The following is a 14,162-nucleotide window of genomic DNA, read 5'->3' on the forward strand; positions in this document are numbered from 1 at the left end:
GGCCGCGTCCTGCCGGAAGTGTTCTCTGCCAGGCGGCGTTTCCTTCCCGGGTGACACGAGCTGAGGACTCCTGCTGCCGGTGTTTTTGCACGGGAGGGAGTAGCGGGTTCCGGCGGGGCCTCGTGGTGCGGGCGCGGGATCCCAGTGAGCTCCTTCAAGGACCGGCTCGGAGCTGGGAAGCCCAGCGAGAAAGGTCAGCTCTCCTTCCTCCATGTCCCACCTCCATGTCGCCCCCTAGCCTCCCCCAACCCTGGGTCTCCAGCGGATTCACCTCCAAGGGCGTCCCCGGCCTCGCCTTGGCTTCCCGCCCGGCCTAGGCCCTCGGGTCTCGGCGAGAACTGTTCCCGAGAGTTATGCCGTTTCCTGCAGGGAATGTGTAAGGCATCGGGGTCGCTGCTTGGGCTTGGGGTCGTCCCGGGCGACCTGAGAACCGGGGTCTTCGCCAAGGCGGCCCGAGAGAACGGGGTGTGATTGTTGCAGTGGCACGGATCCCACCTAGTGCAGAAGCGGAGGTGATTCTTACGGCCCGGGCACACTTTCGCGGAGGATGATGTTAATTATAACCTGTCCTTTATGTGAAGGTTGGCAGTCTTTCATTGACAGACATAGCCTCGTGTTCATTGGACCTTGATGTCTGCGAAACCGGGACTTTGGGGTTGAGAAAAACTTTGTAAAAACACTGCCCTGAATCAGGAGAGAAATACTACAGGGTGAACACTAGACTCAGTCCTTAACCTGTCGGTACACTGGTCATTGACAAGGTAGTGCGATTTCAGAGTTTTCTGCCCTGAAATGGAGAAGAACTCTTTGAAATGAACAACTATCTGGTGTCATGTTTCTCTAGCAAATAACAGCGTGACAGTGTTTTGCGGTATTTCTTAGTTGTACACAGCACCATCTATATTGTACATAAATGTGTGTCATGTCGTTGATCCTCATGTTTTATAAAAGGTTGAAATACATTCCCTACTGCCGTATGCATATGCAGCTTTCATTGCAAATTGTGCTGTAATGGTGGTGTTACTGTAACGACCTTACATTGCAGGCATATCAATGTCATATGAATGATAGATAAGTGTGCAATAAAGTATATACAGTTACAACCTACAAGTAGAAGTTTCAGTTTCATTTCAGGATTTTGAGGTCATTTTAAAAGATGGAGTTACTATTTTAGAAATGACCGTAGGTCTGGACTACTGTATTACAGCTAATGATTTAATTATAGGAAATAATGTAGTTAACAGAGGTCTTGCATCTTAATTTTTTTATAGGATTAAAATTGTTATTATCTTGACTGGGATGTGCTGGTAACAACTGTAGTTATTCATGTAGTTCAGTGAACATCCAGTAGATGGCAGTTTTTTCACTACCAAATCAAACTTTAAATAAATGAAAACCTTTTATTCAAACATCTCTAGTTTTCAAAGATTGTTAAGTTAAAACCCTTATTTTGCCTACCGGTTTATTTTCGTCAATGAATAGTGTCCCTCATAATGATACTACATATCCTATCCAACTGCATTTTCAAATTTACTCTGTTGGAATAAAGGCTAAAGAAGTCAAATTTTCACATCCTATGAGAAGTGGAATATTCTTAACCTATTTATAGTAATTTATGCTGATGGAAGAAAGTACACTGATTTATTATAAGAGGAGACATTTTAATTAGATGGCTTCTCCCTAGCTCCATTAAAAAAACAATTAATGTAATAAGACTGCGCGTTCCTTGTGCAAAGTAATTGTATCTTAGCCATTATTGTATGTCCAGTATATAGTAGGCATTATATACATTTAATAAGTGCTTTATGGTATGAATTAAATAAATCATTTAGCATTTCTAGGCCCCAGTTTCTTCCCTCACAATGAAGGCTTTCAATTTTTTAGTTAAGTTTAAATGAAATAATGTCATATTGAAAAGTGAATGGCTTCTAGTAATGGAGAAGTAAAGTCAATGGAACCTTTGACTTTTCTTTGAGCCATTAAGAAATTGGGCAGCAATTGTGTTGGAATGATTGAATGGGAGGTTTTCTGCAGTTCCAATTTATTTGTTAAAGAATTATTGAATAGCCTCTTTTTTTGTATGTGACAGTTATAAAAATGGGTAAAATATAAATCTTGTTTATAAGGATTTCAACTCTAGTTGAGCAGACTCAATATCACATAAGTTAAATAATACAACCAAATGAATAATATAGAGGATTAATGTGATCTGAAAGCCTTTATGGAGCATGTGAAGCTTTTAAAATTTGGATAGAATTTGACTAATCCTAGATGAATGGGGAGAAATGGCCCATCCAGGGCAGATAGGCTAGAGCAGTGGTCGGCAAACTGCGGCTCGCGAGCCACATGCGGCTCTTTGGCCCCTTGAGTGTGGCTCTTCCTAAGCCTTAGGAGTATCCTAATTAAGTTAATAACAATGTACCTACCTATATAGTTTAAGTTTAAAAATTTTGGCTCTCAAAAGAAGCTTCAATCGTTGTACTGTTGATATTTGGCTCTGTTGACTAATGAGTTTGCCGACCACTGGGCTAGAGGGATAATACTTAAGGCATTTTCCGATCCTAGTGACACCAATTATTGAGAATTCCTACTAAGCAGTGGTGAGAAGTAAAATGCTTAAGTTACTTTTGGGGCTAGGTTAGAATAGTCTTTAATAGTTGGGATTCCTGTAAATAAAGGGAAAGATTTGAGGTCTTTTTATTAGGGAGGGGCATATATACTCTTGAATGGAGGGGAGGTATCTAAAAGGAATTTCAAAATTGTGGGCACTATTTTAGAGGGAGGGACATGAAGAGGATCTTTAATTGAGTAGTAATAGTGAAAAGAGAAATAATTTTTAGAGCTGGAATGACCTGCAGTACCTAATTTTTACCTGTTGCTGAGCCATTTGTACAAATCCTGATTTGTTCCCTTTCACATGAGTTCAAAATATATATTCTCTTTGTTTTTTTCCCCCTGGTCATATTGCACTCAACACATTTGTGTGCTATCTATACTAATAAAAGCATAATATTGCTAATTAGACTGGGCAGCCAAATGACCTTCCGGACGTCCTTTCGGACAAAGCCACAGTGGCGGGGGCTGAGGCAGACGCATTTAGGGGCGATCAGGCAGGTAGGCAGAGCGGTTAGGGGCGATCAGGCTGACAGGGGAGAGCGATTAGGGGCAATCAGGCCTGCAGGCAGAGGTGGTTAGGGATGATCAGGCAGGCAGACAGGTGAGCAGTTAGGAGCCAGCGGTCCCGGATTGCAAGAGGGATGTCTGACTGCCGGTTTAGGCCCCATCCCTGTGGGGTCCCGGATTGGAGAGGGTGCAGGCTGGGCTGAGGGGACCCCCCATCCCGTGCACAAATTTTGTGCACCGGGGCCTCTAGTGAGAGTATTAAGCGTTATTTGAAGCTGAGATTCCATCTCCCAAAATGTGATAGTCACATTGTCCCTAATAAGGTTGTTATTCTGGGTAGGCATTGCCTTGGACAGGGGTGTGCATGCCTTCTGTAAGCCTAGCTATGACTGATGTAGCTGTTCAGAGATATATGTAAAAATAGGCTCATTGCCTTTTTTTAGCCCTCTCTCTCTTGGGTGTGGGCTGTATTTTTGTGGTTCAAAAATATTTGAAGATTCTGTTGCTTCAGATTTAGCTGGGTTGTAGGAAACAATAGTATATATAGCTCAAAAAATGACACTTATTAAGGAAACGGCAAATTTAAGCAGGACTTGAGGACCTTTAAAAGTAAATATTAGGAAGTAGTGAGCTCACAATTTGAATTTTACTCAAAAATTACCTGGTTTACTTTACACTTAATAGAAGAAATTCTTACCATCACATTAGTAAAGTATCTCATTGTTTGGCTGCCTTTCTTTGGTTAGATTAGTGTTAGAGTCATTATTTTTCTAGAATCTGAAATTGTAGTTATTTTAAAGCTGTTTGAAGAGTAAATAAATACCTTAAAATGTTTTGTATTTTTCAAATAGAATTATTCTCTACTTAAATTATATGAGCTTTTAGGGAAGTTCATTAAAAATTCTAGTAAATTAACCTCAGTTTCTAATTTGTCCCTTCAGTTACCAAGGGGAACTTAAAATGTGTTTGTTTACCTAACACTTAAAAATCCATTTCTCCTCAAAATAAAACACTTTTTAAAGGTAGGTAATGTTGAATTTGACTAGCAGTTCTTGTTGCTTAATATAAGGTTCTTACCAGCCTCCTAGTTTTTATGACTAGTTATTACTTAGTGACATTTCTGTTTGTTTTTTAAGGGTTAACTGTCAAGATGGTACATGCTGAAGCCTTTTCTCGTCCCTTGAGTCGGAATGAAGTTGTTGGGTTAATTTTCCGTTTGACAATATTTGGTGCAGTAACATACTTTACAATCAAATGGATGGTAGATGCAATTGATCCAACCAGAAAGCAAAAAGTAGAAGCTCAGAAACAGGTATGAATAAAATATTTGAGGATCATTTTTCTTGTAGTTAGCAAATATTTTTCCATAAAACTAAGGATGTAGTAGAATTATAAGTTAATGAGAAATTCTGTAAGATTTACATTAAAATGTTTTTGTCATATTTCATTATTCCTAAAAATAATTGTTTCTCAAATACTTTTTGATATATAAGCAACTTTAGAATAGAAAATGATGAATAAAAATATTATAGCATTTGGTTCTGAACATTCTCATTAGATTATTTTTTGTCAGCTATTTGTTTCTGAAGGAATCTAGGTAAAATTTTTTAACAGATTAAACAAAATTTATCTTTAATAAGGTGTACATTTTGCTTTGTTTGACATTTGAAATGTGGAAAATACTGACAAGTATTCAGTCATAAATTTACAAACTACACTAATTTCTAATTAAGGAATCGCTTTAAAAATGTTAATATAAGTTGTAATTTTATTTTTCACCTATTGCCTCTTGTGGTCCTTTTCTCATTAAGATGATATATTTGTTTTGGTTCCTGTTTTTCTTTAAAAAAAAACAAAGCCTTCAAGGAGTCTATCAAATTTTTCTTGCTGCTTGAGGGCAAGATATTTTATTCATGGATTTTTAGATTTCTTCTGTGAATTGTGACCCTGTTGCATTCAATAAATCTTTATTGAGCTCCTAGCAAATGCTTGGTGCCAAGGATAAAAGATGAATAAATCTTGTTCTTTCAAATGCTGTAGGCTGGTGTGAGAAATTGGGATATAAAGAAATGACTGTTTTACAGAGCTATGCATAGCTCTTAAATCAATGAAAACTATACTTTTATAATTACTGCTTATTGTATATGTCTGAAAAGCAATTTGGACACTTGTGAGTTTGTTCCTCGAATATGATTATAAACTAATTGACTCAATGTCTAGATTATATCATCATATCAGTCAACTCATAGCTCTCTAGAAAGTCTGACTAGTGTGGATTTAAAAAAAAAAATGAATTTGTGTATGCCCACATGTCAACCTAAGTGCAGCCCCACTCCCGCCACCTGAATCATGAAAGTCAATTTAAGTCTGAGGTCAAATTATTGATAACATCATGTTATTTAAAAATTTTTAAAGAGCAGAATGTGACTTTGAACACAATTTTGTCATTTATTTTCTTGGTTTCTAAGAGTGCTGGGATACACATGTGGAAGACATGTAGAAAGCCAAATATAGATACTTAAGTAATACATGAACACATTAAGCCTTTATTGAAAACTGCGTATATAGTATTGGTCAAAATATCAGGTACGTGAAGTATCTAATACCATAGTGCCATGTAGGGAGAAAAGACTTGTTCATGACAATATAAATTATAATCGTAAGTAGATTATTCTAATTTCCTACTGAGTAGTGAAGACAGAAACTATGGCATTCACAGAAAGCATTCACTGATGATTGAGGCAATTGAGGATGACTTCATGAAAGATCTTGGCCTTGAATAGGCAAGGACAGTTTTAAGTAGAAAATCATGAACAGAATCATGATGGGGGTAGGAATAACAACACCTGTTAAAGAAACAGTAAATAGACTACATGGGTTGGAATAGAGTGTTTATGCAACTAACTAGTAGAATTTGAAGGGAAAATTAAGGGACTAAATGATGAAGGACTCTTGAGTATAAAGTTAGAGAACAGAGCTCTGCTTTTTTTTTTTACTCAGTCTTTTTAATATTTTGTTGGGTGAACAGAGGCTGATAAATGCCACAGCAGTTTAGAAGTTCATCAACTAAAAAGGAGGCGTGCTTTCTGTTTGGCCAGGAGCTATAGTTCTCTGTTACCCTTCCTTTTTCCCTGCCTTATCTCCCTGGCTATTGAAGTACGCTATTGACCAGTTGGGAGTCTTCTGTACAGTCAGTGGTAAGCCATTAAAAACTTTCGAGTCGGTGGATGATATGGAAACAGTTCTGGCAGAGACCTAGTAGATAGAGTAAGGGAGTGAGAAAAGGAATGTAATGCGCAGAAAGAGTAATAATAATGGATGTTGGAAGGACTTTGTGATAATATGGGAAAAGAAAAAAGACATCTTACAAATAAATTCAAGATTTCTCTGGTGTCTTCAAAGACTCATAATATCATTTTAAAAATTTTTATTTATTGATTTTGGAGATAGAGAGAGAGAAACATCAATTTGTTGTTCCACTTATTTATGCATTCATCGGTTGCTGCTTGTATGTGTCCTGACCTGGGGATCCAACTCGCAACTTTCACATATTGGGATAACGCTCTAATTTTTTTTTAATTTAAATTCTTTATTGTTTAAAGTATTACATAAGTCTCCTTTTTCCCCCATTGACCTCTCCCCGGCCACCCCCACCCCTAGCACATACCCTCAAATGCTCTAATTTTTATTGAATTCAGAGAGGAAGGGAGAGGGAGAGGGAGAGAGAGATAGAAACATCAATGATGATGCGAATCATTGATCAGCTGCCTCTTGCAAGCCCCACACTTGGGATCGATCCCACAACCTGAGCAAATGCCCTGACCAGGAAATGAACCTTGAACCCCCCAGGTTCATAGGTCGATACTCATCCACTGAGCCACACTGGCTGGGTGACTCATAATATCTTTATAGAGGTTTAGAAACTGGTAGATAGGGCAAGTTTATGGGAAGATGACATTTGATTTGGGCATTTTACCCAATAACTTTCAGAATACATATGGTAAAATCAGAAGGAAGAGATGTAAGTGCACTTTCCCTAGGATGATGGTCTTCACATATCTAGAAAAGTACATTTTCTAGAATTTTAATGTATGTTGGTGGTAAGAGCTTGCATCTAATATATAAAGATAATTACTCAAATTCTTTGCTATTTTCTAATTAAGTACATTTTTAAAAGCTCTGTATCAGTGATTTCCTCTTTCTACACTTAAATTGGAGTATGTACTTTAGCCGTGACCTCAGTAAAAGGTGTATTTTTTAAAATATATTTTTATTTCAGAGAGGAAGAGAGAGGGAGAGATAGAAACATCAATGATGAGAAAGAATCACTGATTGGCTGCCTCCTGCATGCCCCCTACTGGGGATTGAGCCTGCAACCCGGGCATGTGCCCTTGACTAGAATCGAATCTGGGACCCTTTAGTCCGTAGTCCAGCGCTCTATCCACTGAGCCAAACCAGCTAGGGCAGTAAAAGGTTTTTAACCTACATTTAATTAGTTCATCTCTCTTTTTTATTCTTTATTTGGTAATGCTATCTCTTTCTAAAATTATTCTTCCAAAAGAACAAACAACTTTAGTGATCTTTCAGAATCTGAATGAAATGAGTGTTTCTTCTCCTTTTCTCCATTTCTTCTTTCCCTGTTTAAGGCAAAAATATTAGTTTACTATTTCCTACCCCACTTCTTAATTTTTAAAATCATACTTCACATGGAGGAAAAAAAAGAAAAGCATGAAAGGATAAAAAAATACTATGAAACAGTAAAAAAGATGAACATACAGTAAAATGTAAGCTTCCCTCCTACCTCTGACTCCTTTCATAACCCAGTGCACCATTTTCTGTCCATAGAGACAACTGCTCAGAGAGACCCACTTAAATCCAAGTAAATGTTGATGCCTAGAAAATGTAATTGTCATTAAGCTGTAAATGATAAAACAACACATGAACATAAGCCATTTCTAGAGTAATCCAATCATAATTTTGTTTTTCTAGTTAAAACATTTTAGAAATGGAGGCTCAGTTAAATGTGTCAAAGCTAGACAATTGAATGACTTATTCCTGGAACAGAGTTTGGAGGTGGTATTGTGTTTTGGGGTGCTTTCTTTTCATTTTATAGTTGTTTTAACTGATCTGCTCTCCCAAATGAGGACTATTAGTGTTTCAGCTGAATATAAACTTTGAAAAATTCGAGTTTGAGCTCTGGAAATGCCAATTTCTAGCTGTAGTTTTGGCAGTTCTTCTAATTTCTTTGACCCTTGAGTTCCTCATCTGAGAAATGAGAATAATAGCTGTTCTAAGGGTGGTTAAAGGGTTAATTATAAAGTACTCAGTGCAGTGCCAGGCATGTCATAGATGCTCAATAAACATTAATTTCTCTTTTTTTGTCAGTGTAATTAATGCAACCTGAACACAATGCTAAGTGAGACTGCTGTTGTTGGGAAAAGATTCTAGGGAAACTTGACTAGAACAATTTCTATCTCTATAGGGTAAAAAACATAGTTGATGATTTTCTTTTTTTAAGGAAAATCTCAGATATAATAAAGGTTGTTATTATTTGAAGCGAGAGTTAATTTTGGCCTGGAGTGAAATTTTAGATAGAGTAAGGGGGTGACAAAAGGAATGTAAAGAGCAGAATGTGACTTTAATGGAGAAAAAGGCAGGTTTCCCAACTCTGTAGTAATGACATTTGGGGCCAGATAATTTGGTGGGAGGGTAAGGAGACAGGCTATCCTGTGCCTTCTGAAATGTTTAGCAGCATCCCCATCTCTGCTGACTGGATACCAGTAGCACTCTTCCCTTCAAGTTGTCACAACCCAAAACTTTGCCAAATGTCCTTTCGGATGCAAAATCACCCCCCGTTGAGAACCAACTATTTTAGAGCATGGCCTAAAAAAGAACACATGTGGGATGGCTTTACATTTATAGAATCATAATGAAAAGGAAGAGTTAATACTGTTATAGATAGCACAATAGGATACCTTTCATAGCTGACACATAAAAGATTTAAAGGCAGTGAAAGAGAAGATATTTATAAGAAAGAGGTAAAAGGGATCTGGGAAAGGCAGCTTTATCCATTGAGTAATTTTACAGGGGGATACAGAATAGGAATAATGATGTGGTTCATAGCACTTTTAAAAAATGTTATTATTACTAGGATATGATCAACACACATTTATACTAATCCTTTAACCACTCTATAACTAGAATGCTGTGTGATTTGAATTTCCTTGTAGAGCAGCGATACCCCTGACAAACAGCAAGATTTAATATAATCACAAGTATTTTAGGAAAATGTAACAAAAATTTAGGTAAATACATGACTTAGCAGAGCACCTTCATTTCTAAAAATGCTAACTTATTTGAAATTTGAATGTTATTTGTAGATTATTTAAGACTCCTTAGTAATCACAAACTTTTATATAATTGGGGAAACCAAGGTAATATGTTTGGTGGTTAGAGTATGGGTTCTAGTGTTGGACTGCCAGGATTTGAATATTGCCTCTTTCATTGGCTCACTTTAACCTAAGGCAGTTACTTAGTCTGAGCTAAATTTCGGTTTCTTTTTCCATTATGGAGAAAAATTGTGTCTAGCCCATAGGCTCACTCTGAAGATTCAATGAGTTAATCTATTTATGGTATTTTGACATAATATTTGGCACACTCAGTAAATGTTTATCTGGTTGCCTAGCATCAGGAATTGACTTTATGGGAGAGCATCTCAGAACAATTTGAAATTAGATAGGTATGAACACCTATTGTAAATACCTGAGTTATTTGAAGGAAGTTAGGCACCTGTTTTCAGATACTCTGTTAATTTAAATAAATTCCAGTTGTCTATTTCTTGATATCTTTAATTCCTCAGTCTTTCATCTTGAGGTTTCGTCTGTACCTGTCATGATCATCCTACTAGGAAAGAGATATCAAGTTGGACCTTAGAGTCTCATTGCAGCAGTGTGAGGCCCTGTATTTATCTCTTTAAAATATGTACCCTATTTTCTCATTTCCCCTCATTTTTCATGAGCTGGTTTAAATTGCTCTTGTTTCTGTAGAGTAGACCCTCAAATTTTTCTTTACCTAAGGACTTCCAACGGGCAAGGATGAAGTCAAGGGGCCTAGAATATTCTTGGAAAATTCTTGTGTTCATTGCTTTTTATATTTCACAGATGCCTCTTTTGAAGTGCCCATATCTAAATATCAAACTAAAGAAGGTTGCTTGTTCCCTTCCCCCCTAGGCGGAGAAGTTAATGAAGCAAATTGGTGTGAAAAATGTGAAGCTTTCAGAATATGAAATGAGTATTGCTGCTCATCTTGTAGACCCTCTTAACATGCATGTATGTACCTTTAATCTTATTTAATATTTTGGGGGGTCTAGAATTTTGTGTCAGTGGTCCCAAAGGCCATAACCAGGTCTGATGATTCTGTAGGAGGAATCAGAGCATTCAGCATAGGGGTCCCCACAGACATGGCTTATTACAGCCAAAGGATACAAGGCAAAATCAGCAAGGAAAGAGGGTCATGGGATAAAATGATAAAGTCTGAAGGAAATCAGGCACAAGCGTCCAAGACTCTTCTCCCAGTAAAGTCACACAGGATGCACCTGATTCCACCATCAACAAGTTGTGAGAACCCATGTAAAATACTATCCATGGGGAAACTCATTAGAGACTTCATGCCCAGGGTTTTAATCGGTACTGGTTGTGTAGACTTTGTTTTTCTCACATATACCAAAGTTCTGAAGGAAAATAGGTATTTGCCACAAACCAAATTGTTTGCACAAATAGTTTAGGCACAGTGAACTGTTCTTATCAGGGAGTGATGGGAACACTCTTAAAACCTAAGTTCCCATACTCCAGCCAAGGGCCTGCCTTATAAGCATAAGGATAATAATTTCAGTCCTGCTTTGTTAACTTATTTTTGTGCACATTTGTTGAGTTAAATTTGTGCTTGTTTATATTTACCTTTGTGGCATATAAAATATATTGCTTTAAGTCATGTGGATATTTGATTTGGAATTTAAACTTAGGTTTTTATAATGAAGTATGGTAGGCAACACAAGATTCTGAATCCCGGTTTTTCCATTCATGGCCTTGGCAAATTATGTCCTCTTTGAGTCTCAGTTCCCTCATGTATAACCCAGGGAATTGTTCTGGATTATACATGTATAATACCTGCTCTATCTACTTAAAAAGGGTTATTTTGAGGACCAGAGTAATGTAAACTCTAAAAATCTTATGTGAATATTTTGTAAGAAGAGGTTTAAGTACATTTTGTAACAAGAGGTTATAAATAAATAGAATGAAATTTGATATCCTATTCCCAAATCTAGAAAATAAAAATCTACAATGTCTGTTATTATCTGTGTGCACAAAGACATACATACCCCCAGAATTAATCCTCTATTTGAATTTGATTTATAAATTTAAAATAGTACTTTTTTTTAAGTTTTAAAGAAAGTAAGTTTGTTGTAAATACTGCTTCTGACTGGCACCAAATTCAGCCTCTTTACTCAGTTATATTAGAGTTAGGTTGATTTTTTTTTTAAGTGGTCTTTTCAGTTTATTAAAAAAAACGTCAGAAGGCTTTAAAATACACAAACTGTGTCTGTTTTATTTTATTTTTAAAAAATATATTTTAGAGAGGAAGAGAGAGGGAGAGAGAGATAGAAACATCAATGATGAGAGAGAATCATGGATCGGCTGCCTCCTGCACACCTCACACTGGGGACCGAGCCCACAACCCAGGCATGTGCCCTGACTGGGATTCGAACTGTGACCTCCTGGTTCATAGGTCGATACTCAACCACTGAGCCACACCAGCTGGGCAAACTGTGTCTATTTTGAAAGTATTTGTCCCCTATTTACTATTTATAAAGATAAGTTTTAATACTATTTTACTTTTGGTTAATAAAATTCAGAAGTCCATTTGGGTGGTATAGGCCTTTTTTCTAAAATTCACTCCTATTATGCTTGACAGCATCATATATGAATTAGGTACACTTCTGGTGAGCTCTTCCAGATCAACAGTGCTGAATTAACTGAGCTGGTTGTCAATCTTCTCGGCTGGGTGAATTCAGCTTTTAAAGTCCCTGCAGTTTTAAGTGCCAGACCTAGTGCTTTTTTCTTTTTTTAATGGTAGGTAGTTGACTATTAAATTCCTTTTTGCAGTGTCATAGTGCTTTAATTTCATTATTACTATGAAATGTCTTTACTCTCAGTAATATATAATTTTAATTTTTTACTGTTTATGTATACTTATCAGAATAAATGTTACCATTTGGGGGAAATTTTTAAAAAAAATATATTTTTATTGCCCTGGCTGGTTTGACTCAGTGGATAGAGCGTCAGCCTGCGGACTGGAGGGTCCCAGGTTTGATTCCAGCCAAGGGCACATGCCCAGGTTGTGGGCTCGATCACCAGTTGGGGGCATATAGGAGGCAGCCGATCAATGATTCTCTCTCATTATTGATGTTTCTATCTCTATCTCCCTCTCCCTTCCTCTCTGAAATCAACAAAAAATATATATATGTATATGTATATATATTTTTAAAAATATTTTTATTGATTTTATTGAGGGAGATAGAGATAGAAACATCAATGATGAAAGAATCATTGATCGGCTGCCTCCTGCATGCCCCCCTCTGGGGATCGAGCCCACAACCTGGGTATGTGCGCTTGACTGGAATCGAACCAGGGACCCTTTGGTTCGCAGGCTGACATTCTATCCACTGAGCCAAACCAGCTGGGGCTGGTGGAATTTTTTTTACTTTAGTGAGTATACATCCGTTGTAAAATTCATGTTGACCTTACCTTTTACCAGGTTACTTGGAGTGATATAGCAGGTTTAGATGATGTCATTACGGATCTGAAAGACACTGTCATCTTACCTATCAAAAAGAAGCATTTGTTTGAAAATTCTAGGCTTCTACAGCCTCCAAAAGGTAAAGTATATTTGCTACAGCATTAAAAATCTTAGAACCACTGAAACTTTGTCATTATAGAACTGGTGGATTTGAAGTTAGATTTTCTAGAGAATGCTGAGATCCAGTAAACTAACAGTTTTCAAATAATTGCTCATTCTTTTTGTGTGTTTTTTCTTAAGGTATTTAACATATTTATTCTCTCAGTGGGATGTTCTCTCATTCTCCTAAAGTACAGTTAAAGATTAGAGCTCTGGGATACCATACTTCCCTTTGTGCTTCTCAGATAATTTCCTTAGCTCCTCCATGTAGGTCTGATGCAACTTCTCTATCTGCTCCAGGGGTTCAGAGTGATGAATCGGAATTGGATGGCCAACAACAGTGTGAATAGGTTTCCGATATAATCGCTCATTCTTTAGCTTCCCAAATTTAGATGAAGTTAACATTGCAAAATAATCCTTTTATTTCAAACTCATTTATTACGTCCAAATAAATGGAAATTGGGAAAATCAAGGTTAAAAAAAAGTCCAAAGTCACAATGTGGTTTTTTTGTTTTGTTTTCGAGATAAGACTTTTTTTAAAAAATTAAATTTATTGGGGCAACATTGGTTAATAAGATTATATAGGTTTCAAGTGTACAATAGGACTTTTTTTTGTTGTTTCACAATTCTAGTGACTTTTTCCCTTTTAATTATTTCCACTTAATTACTAAATACACATTATTTTTAAGGGAAATGTTTCCTTGTCCTTAGTAATTACTTTGAAAGTCTTGGAATTCAAGAATTGAAAGATGCCCAGCCGTGTCGTGGCTCAGTGGTTGAGCGTTAACCTATGAACCAGGAGGTCATGGTTCAATTCCTAGTCAGTTCACATGCCCGCATTGCGGGCTCCATTCCCCAGTAGGGGGCTTATAACTGCATCCTTAAATGTAATGCCTACTGGGGATTGGGCCTGCAATCCGGGCATGTGCCCTGACCTGGAATCGAACTGTAACCTCCTGGTTCATAGGTCAATGCTCAACTACTGAGCCATACTGGCAGGCAAAAAATAAGTGCCACTTTTAAATAATATTGCTAGAGTCACTGATAACATGTCAGGTGAGAAAACATGAATCTTAGTGAAATTT

The 14,162-nt window shown here is 37.1% G+C and overlaps 1 protein-coding gene across 2 annotated transcripts in view; it reads left to right on the plus strand.

Annotated features, from left to right (window-relative positions):
- The first annotated feature begins 35 nt into the window (after positions 1–35).
- ATAD1 (ATPase family, AAA domain containing 1) overlaps positions 36–14,162 on the plus strand; it is a 30,027-nt gene continuing 15,900 nt past the window's right edge. For both annotated transcript variants that reach the window (XM_023760477.1, XM_023760478.1), the window contains exons 1-4: positions 36–193; positions 4,260–4,435; positions 10,353–10,451; positions 12,937–13,057. In XM_023760477.1, the coding sequence (XP_023616245.1) occupies positions 4,274–4,435; positions 10,353–10,451; positions 12,937–13,057 (382 nt within the window). In that variant the 5' untranslated portion in view covers positions 36–193; positions 4,260–4,273. The remainder of the gene's footprint in view (positions 194–4,259; positions 4,436–10,352; positions 10,452–12,936; positions 13,058–14,162) is intronic.

This window comes from Myotis lucifugus, unplaced genomic scaffold (assembly GCF_000147115.1).
Source record: "Myotis lucifugus unplaced genomic scaffold, Myoluc2.0 scaffold_184, whole genome shotgun sequence".
NCBI classification, from domain to species: Eukaryota; Metazoa; Chordata; class Mammalia; order Chiroptera; family Vespertilionidae; genus Myotis; species Myotis lucifugus.